At 37.5% G+C, this 11,235-nt stretch overlaps 2 protein-coding genes across 2 annotated transcripts in view; one reads left to right on the top strand and one right to left on the bottom strand.

The window, feature by feature from the left end:
- The first annotated feature begins 4,790 nt into the window (after positions 1-4,790).
- Positions 4,791-7,932, top strand: pgam2 (phosphoglycerate mutase 2 (muscle)). The gene is made up of 3 exons (XM_024298698.2): positions 4,791-5,289; positions 5,364-5,544; positions 7,534-7,932. The coding sequence occupies exons 1-3, from the start codon at positions 4,873-4,875 to the stop codon at positions 7,701-7,703; spliced, it is 768 nt and encodes a 255-aa protein (XP_024154466.1). The 5' UTR covers positions 4,791-4,872; the 3' UTR covers positions 7,704-7,932.
- A 2,910-nt stretch (positions 7,933-10,842) lies between these two features.
- LOC112162829 (syntaxin-2) overlaps positions 10,843-11,235 on the bottom strand; it is a gene marked incomplete in the record, with an annotated part of 17,122 nt that continues 16,729 nt past the window's right edge. The window contains 1 exon segment of the mRNA XM_024298743.2: positions 10,843-11,225.

The raw sequence follows: 11,235 nt of genomic DNA, 5'->3' as shown, positions 1-11,235 counted from the left end.
AAGAAAGTTTTTCAATAGCAAGAATACCAGTAATACAAAATTTTTTTTCTTAAAATAAGAATTCTTACTAAGAAATATTTTGTCTGTTTTTTTACTTATTTAAAGGGTAACCAAACCCTTAATTAAGTTGTTTTGACTGTTTATCTCTATAAATGGGAATTTAAACATACTGACTGTGATAAATTGAAATAATCTTGTAAAAAATCTGAAAAAAAATGGTCTAAAACCGTTGGTGTGCTGGCCCCTACAGGTTGAAGCGGGGTTTAACAGTTGAAATTTGAAATTGGTCAAAATATGTAAACTCCACGACATGATCTGCAGCTTCAGTAATGGTAACAGTAAGTTGAAAAATGTGTAATATTGTTTTTTTTTATTTTTTTTTTTTGAGAAAAACGAAAAAACTAAAGAAAAACAACATCCTTTCAGGGAAATCATTTTTTCATGTTACATGGAAAAGTTCTCTTTTTTAACTCTTTACAATTAATTCAAATGAAGATTTACAGTCACCTAGACTCCTGGTTTCCCAGCTCCACCCCTCTGACTGTTTTTTTCAAATTTGGGCTGTGGGTGGAGTCAGCCTCCAACTTCTCTGTTTGGCCACCTTTAAAACACAAGTATCAAAGTCAAGGCCCGGGGGCCGGATCCGGCCCTTCCGGCAATTATATCTGGCCCGACAGGTCATTTTGTATCGTTGTTATTTTATGGAGATCAAAATCTTTTGGGGTATTTAGACGTGCAATTTTTCATATAAAATTACATAAAAGTAGAGAAATATGACTGTTTTTTCTTTCACACTTTAGTTTATTTCTAACATTTATCATTTTGATAAGATATATTTTTATGGAAAGTAAAACATAGACAGTTATTTAAGGTTTAACTTTATAAGCTGCATTTTTTATTCAAATTTATGTTAAAACGTTACATTTTTAAAGGTTCAACAATGTACTTTTCGTGTGTTCAGTAAATGTTTTATCTTGTTTGCCCCGTTACCTAAAGTGTGTTTTGGATTTTGGCCCTCTGTGCGATTGATGCCCCTGCTTTAAAGACACATTTTCTAATTTTAAGAATTTTTAACTTATTTCTAGGGAGCCTCTTTTACAGCAACACGTGTGGATGACTGATGTTTATTGTGGATTTTTTGGTGTGTTTACAAGAACTTCCTCCAAAATTATGACAGAAATGTTGCACTTTACAGATTTGATGTGAATGAAAGAATAGTTAATTTGTTTCTAGTAGAAATTTTGTCTCCAGTTTGATGTTGATAACCTCTGATTTGCAGCAGAAACAGGCGTTTCCTTTAGTATGACTCCTTTATGAATCTCTGGATGCATGCAGTGTCTTCAGACTTGCTTTTCAACACGCATTAACGGTAAAGCAGCGTTGCTGCGGAGCAGTGCAGCAAGGTGCATTCTTGCTAGTTTGTGTGATTAGCTTTTTTGTGTGTTGCCGAACGTTTGCAGCAAAGGCCTGCAGTGCTCCCGGGTATCGCCAAACAGAAGTGAGCTGAGCTCCGAGAGGAGGGAAACCTCAGCGATGCAGAGCGGTGTGAACTCTGCTGCAGGCTGAGTCATCGGAACCACCACGATCACACAAGCTCCCCTGTGTACGCTTTTTCCCCTTTAACAGCAGTCTAACAATCTGCACAAGGGTCATTTTTGGCAGACAGTTGCTTACAGAGCTTTATGTTGGATTATGTTTCCAATAAGCCTGTTAGTGCGTTTATGGGACAAAAAAACTCTAAAATATCAAGGGATATAAAACTGCTGCACCTCTAAATGACCTTTAATAAAGTTAGTATTAGTTTCTCATTCATCAAAGTCTATTTGATGACACTAAAGATGCGCAAATTGAAAAAAAAAAAAATAAAAAACAGTAATAGCTTTTTAAACTTGGCACCGCTCATCCGAGAAAATGACATCTTCAGGACAGATGAGACATTCTGGAGGACGTTACTTGTTGCGTTTCGATCTGACTGGATGACGTCCAAAAAAAGCTCTCCTCTTTCGTCCTTTGGCATAACGCAAGAGATTAAATTGAGTCTAGATGCAGGAAAAGAAATCTAATTTAGAGTGAAGGCACTTTTGAGATCAAAGAGCACCAGCTGGATCGTAAAATCTTTACTGTGACAAGGACTAAACCCCTAAGGTGAAGCACGGGGGTGTAAGTATGATGATACATACCTGGAAAAGGGACAACATTACCAAGAAACTGAGGATTAAATTTGCCTTCAGCAATTATAAGTATTTCAAAATATTTAACGATAGCATAGTTTTTAAGGTTGTATTTTAAAATAATGTAGACATGTATTATTAATATATATTAGAAATTGATAGAAATGTTTTTATTTGTACAAAATATACAATTATAATACACAATATATATGTTTTGTATAATTTGAGGAATTAATATTTCACCACGATACTGAAAAATTTAAAATATTGTTTCAACTTTATTTTGAAAAAAAAAATGTCATCGTTTAAACTGATGATAATTTTTGGTGGTGAAATGAGCTGGTTTTTAAAGTTAATATTTTTGCTGCATCTTTTTGCTTCTAAACTCAAAAAAGAAAAAAAAGAACAAAAATAAGCAAATAAATAAAACTGAATCCGGTTATATAAAGATAGCTAAACTTTTAGTTTTATTTTGAAACTTTTTTCCTTGAAGTTTCTTTTTTTTTTGGACATCACATCAAATCATTATTATCAGTCTGGCATGTACATAAAAATGTTGATCACATAAGTAAATTTCAACAGTTCACATTAATGTTAAGAATAAAACAATTAAAACTAAAATAAAATATACATTAATTAAACAAAAATGAAATAATGAAAATGAATTTGCAGTGGAATATTCTCATAGAAATGCTTGAAATGAAACGTGTTCAAATGAAGTTATAAAGATTCAATAAAAGTTATTTTTTAATGTTTTTCACAATGTTTGCCAGTCTATCCACAGATATATACTGTACCTGACACACAAAGTATATTTTATACTTTAAGTCAATATTTCATTTACATAAAATCTAATTAAAAATGTTCTGCAGCAAATTTAGATTTATTATTTTTTCCACTGAAAACTGTACTTTGCAGCCCAGTTTCAGTCAGGTGGTGCTAAAGAGAAGATTTGTCATTTTAAGTTAAAGCATTAAAGTGAGTTAATTTTTTATTGAGTTTTTGCCAAACTTTTAATTAAAGAATTGCACTTTGAACTTTTCTACTTAACGATACTAAAACTTAATTTTTACACCTACTGATGCAAACTTAGCAGAATTTATCATCTTCTTGAAAGCTAAAGCATAAGTGAGATATTTTCATGATTTTTTTATTTTGAAAATGAAAGGAAAGACAGAACAGGATAAACAAAGAAGACAAGAAATATCTGAAAAGAGAGGAAGTAAAAGTCTCATAAATGTTCACCCTGTACTCTATATCAGGGATCAGTGACCTTTGACACTAAAAGAGCCATCTGGCTCAGTTTCTTTCTAACAAAAAGTCAGAGAGAGTCACAAATACCCACTTCACCATTTAGAAAAAAAAAATTCATTTATGTTCTTGTGGCCATTAAGCCGTTTAAAATGTAGCTTTTAAAGATTTACAATAATTAAATTATAATGGTGTTACATTGTTTTATAGATAATACGTTTAATTAATTTAATTTTGGCAGCAGAGCATACAAGTTCCTTTAAAATAAAAATGCACTCATTGTAAAATAAAATCCTCCTGCAGCAGCAGTTTTGTTTGAACTACAAATGCACGAAAATCAAACAAGGAGTTTTCTATCATTGTGTCTATGATGTAGCTTTGGCCTTTTATTTTATTAAATATTACCATGACATTTGTGCAAAGAGCAAAATCCTGTATTTAGTTATTTATTTTATACCATTAACATAATTATATATTTAAGGAACTTTGTATCTGAACAGCATTGAGACACAGATAATGAGCAAAAAACAAAAATATGTGCTTTAAACTTTTTCCAATTATCAACCACCACAAACCTAATACACTAAAACACATTCAACTACAAAGCTATTTTCTTTTTTTTTTTTTTAGCATTTTTTTTACCATAAAGCCATAATAGACAGATGGAAGATATTGTTTTCACTTCATGGTTTTGGAGTTGTTTTGAATCTTAAAAATTAGGGGTGTATGAAAAAATCAATCTGGTGATATATCATGATATTTTGCATGGTGATACTTATATCAATTCAAAATGCTGACATGGCAACATTTAATTAATTTTTTATGAGCTTATTACTTTTGTTTGCCACTTATCTCATGATACGTATCATATCATGAGACATGTATCGCGATACATATCGTATCATGAGACATGTATCGCGATACGTATCATACACACCCCTATTAAAAATAGAAATAAAGGGAGTTTATCTGGTCAGAACTGTGTTTTGGGAAAGATATTCGTGTATGTACAAAAATCAATAAATAAAATGGAATAGTTTTAATGAATGTCCTCCAATCAGGTGTTGCATCTGAATCAGCGTGTAGAGCTTCCCTCTTGTACTGATTATTAAACGTAATATTTAGTCAAATATTCTCTATATGAGCTTCCTCATCAGCGATAAAGTTACCCTAGAAGTTCCTCTTCACACTTTTGTTCCACAGATCTCAGTTTAAAAGTCATGTTGCTATTTTGGTGGATCCCTGACCTTTGCCCTTCCAGCCAGTCCCAGCATCCTATCAGAGCTCTGCTCGGATTGGCCTGCATCTCATGTCCATCAGAGAGTGAGGGGCTCTCACAGGTGGAAAGCAAAGAGGCCTGTCTGCTATAAAAAGAGTGCGGCATGCCGGACAGAGCTCACTGCGGGCCACCGAAGGGGTGTGTGTGTCTGGTAAAAACAGGATCTTCATCATGTCTGCTGTCCATCGTCTTGTGATCGTCCGTCATGGAGAGAGTGCGTGGAACCAGGAGAACCGCTTCTGTGGCTGGTTCGACGCCGACCTGAGCGAGAAGGGAATGGAGGAGGCCAAGCGAGGAGCCCAGGCCATCAAGGAGGCTGGCCTCAAGTTCGACGTGTGCTACACCTCGGTGCTGAAGCGAGCCATCAAGACCCTGTGGACCATCATGGAGGGCACGGACCAGATGTGGCTGCCCGTGATTCGCACGTGGCGCCTGAACGAGCGCCACTACGGCGGCCTCACCGGACTCAACAAGGCAGAGACGGCCGAGAAGCACGGCGAGGAGCAGGTGAAGATCTGGCGTCGATCCTTTGACATCCCGCCTCCACCCATGGACAAGGACCACCCCTATCACCAGATCATCAGTGAGGTGAGACAATGCTTTCATAAACTACTAGAACATGTCACACTGCAGGTTTGACATCAGCTTCTATCTGCCTCCAGTCTCGGCGCTACAAGGACCTGAAGCCCGGGGAGTTGCCCACTTGTGAGTCCCTGAAAGACACCATCGCCCGCGCCCTGCCCTTCTGGAACGATATCATCGCCCCCCAAATCAAAGCTGGGAAAAACGTCATCATCGCCGCTCATGGCAACAGCCTCCGTGGCATCGTCAAGCACTTAGAGGGTGAGTTTCAGAGCTTTGGAATTGAGCTGCATTTGCAAACAAAGACAAAATTTAAAAAAAAAAAAAGCCCCCGCTTGTCTCCACACTCAGCACTGTGGATTACACCAGATATAAATAGCATGCAGGGACTCCAGAGTTAGACACAGAGTGGAGGAGCATGAATGTGGCTCCGGTTACGGTCATGACCTTTATGTAGAAAGGTTGAGCTTTTTGAGAATGGTCAGACCTTCATGTCAGGCAGGAATAGCATGGGAGGTGTGGATGTGACTTCCAGAAACTAGTCCAACTTCAATGAAAATCTGATTTTTATTGTATCTTTCTGATGATGAAGAACATAAGATGTAAAAAAAATAAAATAAAAATAATTCTGGGAGCTGGGGTTACCAGAGAAATTCAGTAAAAGCTACAGTATTGTAAATTACATTGCAGAGAAAAAACACGGAAATTGATTTACAGTAATAGAAATCACGACTGAATCACTTTAAAAACCTGTAAAGTCAATAAAAATTTCCTGTGAAGTTATTGAAACCTCCTTGTAAATAAATCAATGTTTTACTGTACTGCAGTTAATAATCATAACTGTATGAATCGCAGTCATGATTACTATATGTTACAGCAGGGGTGTCAAACTCAATTGCACAGGGGACCAAAATTCAAAACACACCTTATAGCGCGGGCCAAACAGGATAAACATTTATTGAACACTCTCAAACTAAATTTTCAAAACTTTAAAAATGTAACTTTTTAACAATTTTTGGAATAAGAACAGACAGTAATGTAATTCCAGAATAAATAAATTTAAACCTTAAATAATTTTCAATATTTTACTCTTAATAAAAATATATTTTGTCAAAATTATAGAGCAAGATAACATTGGGCCATTAAGAACAATAAAATAAAATTATCTGGAGGGCCGGATCCAGCCCCTGGGCCTTCACTCTGACATATGGTGGGTTACGGTATTTCATAAATTAAACCAAATATAATAGGAAAATGTATTTGTTAGAAATTGTGTTTCTAACAAGAAATTGTTAAATAATTTATTTAATAATGTATATAATTTATAATAATCTAATATAATTTGTACATATGTATATACAATAGATATCATAATATAATAAAATATAATATAATAACAATTTTATATAATAAAAATAATATTAATTTATACTTTAGACCATTATTTGTATTATGGTATTTTTCAGCTTGCATTATTTGATATTAGTTGACTTATAACTAAAAATCTTAAATTTTACATGAATTCACTGTTAAAATTGTAATAAAGACATTTAAATATCTTTGGCAGAACAAAATATGGTGGACATTTTTTTAATTGCGCACTTTGTACTGAGCAAATATGTAAAAAAAAAATACTGTTTTCGAACATTTATGACTTTAAGGAAGCTACCTATTAATCAAACAGTCATTTTCTTTTTTCATGATTACATTTATTAACTGTCATGATTTCACAGTTTGTTTTTTTTCTGTAATAATGGCTGACATTTTTATTTTTATTACATTATTTCGGTATTTAAATCGCCGTGAATCAGTAGCGACCATTAGAATGCAGCTCGAATAAGCTTGGTTGTGAGTTAGGAGCTACGAGTGGGCGTAGCCACAAGCTTCCTGCTCCATTCATAGATGAATAGATCCAAGTCTTTGTTTAGGCACTGGTAATGTTAGGTTGAGGTTGTGAGGGTATGTAGGATAGTGGGAGAGCACGTAAACAGATGGATGATGGGACGTAGAGGCAGGCTTACTCTGTCCCGCCCACAATCCAGGGTTGAATTTCTAATGAACTACTGCCGCTCTGCAGAAACTATGTCCCAAAAAAATGATAGAAGTTTGTCAATTTTGGCTAAAAATCATACTTAAAGACCACCGGGAACACTTTTCCAATAGATCAAAAGATGATCAGAGTGGGACTTTAAAGTTGACAGAACCAGCTTTGTAATTCAGTGAGTTTTAGTCTTCATCAACTCTCTCCAGGAATGTCTGACGCAGCCATCATGGAGCTGAATCTTCCCACCGGAATCCCAATCGTGTACGAGCTGGATGCAGACCTGAAGCCGGTGAAGCCCATGTCTTTCCTGGGTGATGAAGAAACCGTGAAGAAGGCCATGGAGGCAGTGGCTGCTCAGGGAAAGGTCAAGAAGTAAGCTTCGTCTGAAGCTAAAGAAACCCCCCAAAAAAGGGACTTTTCTTCTGTCTCAAACTCCTTTTCCTCTTATCTCAGTTTTCATTCCAACTTTGGGAAATGTTTCATTGTTTTAGTTTTGTTGACAAAAAAATAAAAGCCCCATCAATCCAGCCAGACACTTCAAATTTTTGATGAAACCGTATAAATTGAAGCTTTGGAAAAACTAATAAAAAAGTGATTTGTTTTTATTCAAATCTGTACATTTCTGTTTTTGTCTTATCAGCTTACATCTTGAGTTGCTTCATTTTTTTCCACTTTCAGACTGATCTTGTACTACTACGCTTCCTCTGTTTTTATTTGTGAATCAGTGGTTTCAGCAAAGTGTAAAGGTGCTGTGAAATGTTATCTTGGAGGCAGAGACAGGGGGGGGGGGCAGAGAACTGCAGTCTGGGAGATAAAGTCAATGAGTTCACATGGCTCTGTTCCCATGATGCAGAGCATTTCCTCCGTCAGCCCAGACTGCAAGAAAAAAGGACTAAAACACAAGCATTTTAGTCTGAAAACTTCTATATTTATTACATACTCAGAATGTTATTATAGACGCATGTAAACACCCAACAGATGCCCAAGTGACAAATATTTGAAAGTTTTAGCTTATTTTATCAGATATAACAGTATTAGTGTGGCCCACGGCAGTTTTGGACTACAAATACCACAATTCCTCTTTCTTCACATCCTCAAAAACTCAGAAAATTGCCCACTCCTAGTACCGGGTGAGAACAAATTTCAGACATGGTGAACAAACCCCTCCCCCCAAAAAAGGTGACATCACAGCGGTAAAACAGTGGGGGGAAAAAAAAATATTACAGGGACAAAATGTCCTTAGAAAATAGTTTGAAATCCACTATTGAAACCAAAACAAACATTTTTGAAACATTTAGAGACCACCTTGGTTTGGGAGCCATTTTGTGGCAAATTTTTGTAATTTAGTGATTTTACTCAATACGGGGAAAAAAACCAACAAATTGCGTTCACCAGATTTTAACAAAAATTCACACACACGCCACCAGGTTGACTCTATAACCAAAGTTTGTTGAGCTTTGACCACAACAAGAGGCCTCAATCTTGAATTTTTCTTAAAGGCCTCGTGCAGTGGCAAATTTTTTTTTTCATTTAGAAAGTCAATGGAACTTGGAAAACGAATCCGATAAAAATATTCACTTAAAATGATCCAGCGTGGTTTTATTGATCATTTTATGGTCGTGCACAGCTTTAAATTTGGGTCATAGGTGGTGATGGGCGGGGGCTGCGCGTGACGTCACCTCAGGGATCCCAGAGTGTAAACAACAATGGCGGACGGTTTGAGAAGCGACGTAGACCACGATTTAGCGGATATTTCTTTGGATGAAGGTGATGAGCCTTCATCAAACACGGGAATTTTAACAACTCAGGGTTCAGAGGGTGTACAGCCCTACCAGTTTGAACCCGAGGTTTCCTCATCTCAGGATACAGGGGCTTCGGGTGACGATGGTGAAAGCTCATACAGCGATGGCACCGAGAAGACGATCAAACTTGACTATTTAGAGGAAGTAAAAGTAAAACAAGGTTTCCGTAGGTGAACCTGCGGAAGGATCATTACCGGAAAAGGAAAGGCGCCACCGCTGCCGCGGAGCGTCCTTTGTCGTCCTCCTCCAGGGCCGAGGCGGACGGAGCCCCCCCCGCCCGGGTCTGCTGCTGCTGCGGCGACGGGTGGGCTCACTCCCCCGCCGCCCTCTCGGCCTCCCTCGCCCGCGCGGAGGCCACCCCCACCGGCCTCACAGCCCCGGGAGGGAGTAAAAACCCTTTGTGCGGGCTCGGCTGCCGGCACTGGACAACCGTCCGGCGAACCCACGGCGCCCCCCATGCCCGGCCCGGGGCCTCGGTACCGCAAACCCTCCTCAGCGCGGCGCGGCGGCCTCACCCTGGCCGTCCGGCGCGCGCCCGCCAGGTGCCCGTTCACCCCCAGCGTTCCTCCTCCGGAGGGCCGGGGAGGTCTCAAAGCCTCCCCCTGACCGGGGAGCGCCCCTCTCCTTTATTGAAACGGGAAATTCATGAAGGGAGACCCCCTTCTTCGGCACATTACTGCACCCAAATACCACACTCCTATTCACCATTATCCCGTTCGAATCCCCAAATCCACGGCAGTCCAAATTCTATTATGTTAAGTAATTCCATGCCCAGAAAGTCATCACAACACTAGCGGATCTAGCTGTATGTTCCTGTACTGACGTCACATGACCTATGACCTACTTATCGCTGGCTGCCCAAAATCTGAGCGACCGCGCTATCTTTGAACGCTTGAAGAGAGTGCACGGGGCCGCGGGTGACAAAATAATTATACGGGGGTTCATATGTGACATAAATACTAATGTTTTATTGCAGTTCAAGAAAAATCACAATTTTCACCCCATGAGGCCTTTAAAAAATAAACATACCAACTTCAGCACCGTTAACAAATTTTGACTTTTTTTCAACCTATTGCCTCTTGACTCTGAGTGCCGTTGGGATGCTACTTGGGGAAAAATTTTTGGTTTTAAAGTTTATCAGTTTTAGCAAATTTAGTGTGGTGAGCTAGCAAAAGTGGCATCTTCTGATAAGTACATAAACCTGTTCGTCACCCCAAGGTGACTAAAAATAAAATGGTTGCTCTAGGGATTAAACCAACAGAAAAGCAGCAAGTTTAAAAAATAAAAAGGGTTTTGCTTATAAATGTGTCATGCCTGACCAGAGTGGCAGTATGTTACTTCTAATTAGGGTTGTTTATAATTTACAAATAAATCAAGACATTTTCATGCATTTGACACTAAAATTATGCAAAAACTTCAAACCTTAAAAAACAAAGACAAATGTAAGTTAGAAAGTAGTTTTTAATTATGATAATTTGACAAATTTAACTTCACTTATATCTTACCATTCAGTAAGCAAACAAGCAAAGCACAGAGTAATTTAAATGTTTTATTTAAAAAATATATAAGCTTTCAAATAAACCAAAGCTATAAAATGACTTTTTTTTTTGTTTTTCATTTTGCACACAGTCTAGTTTTTGAGATGGTTGTTTTCATATTTACCATTTGTTTCATTAAAGATTTCAAAACAAAAACCAACCAGTAAAACTATAATAGTTTTGGGTAGACAGTTTTATTAAATATTGTTAAATTACAGACTGCACACACATAAAACAACAACAACTTTAAAAAGGTGTTATACTGTAGCATAAAATGTACCATATGTTTGGTACAGCCTTAGTTTGCATTATAGTGCCATCTACTGGATGACAGAACGAACAACAAGTGGATTAAATAAAAAGCTGCTTCTCAAGCATCTTCCAGCCGGATCTGAGCACATCTCAGTTCGTCTGGCGTCAAATATCCTGGAAGCTTTTGTCCAACATCTTCCATATCTGATAAAATGTCTCACAAAGCTTAACTTTTTGAACTGTGTGGACACTGAAATGCAGATAAAACAAATGCAATGCAGGAGTTTTTGTTAGTTAAAAGCACAGACTTCAGTCC

Source organism: Oryzias melastigma, linkage group LG12 (assembly GCF_002922805.2).
Source record: "Oryzias melastigma strain HK-1 linkage group LG12, ASM292280v2, whole genome shotgun sequence".
In the NCBI taxonomy this organism is placed as follows: domain Eukaryota; kingdom Metazoa; phylum Chordata; class Actinopteri; order Beloniformes; family Adrianichthyidae; genus Oryzias; species Oryzias melastigma.
This window is presented reverse-complemented; position numbering and strand designations above follow the sequence as displayed.

Excerpts from the sequence above, each read along its gene's own strand:
- pgam2 (XM_024298698.2), top strand. The coding sequence starts at position 4,873 with ATGTCTGCTGTCCATCGTCTTGTGATCGTCCGTCATGGAGAGAGTGCG. Across the intron at positions 5,290-5,363 it reads ATCACCAGATCATCAGTGAG|TCTCGGCGCTACAAGGACCT; the intron begins GTGAGACAATGC and ends ATCTGCCTCCAG. Across the intron at positions 5,545-7,533 it reads CATCGTCAAGCACTTAGAGG|GAATGTCTGACGCAGCCATC; the intron begins GTGAGTTTCAGA and ends AACTCTCTCCAG.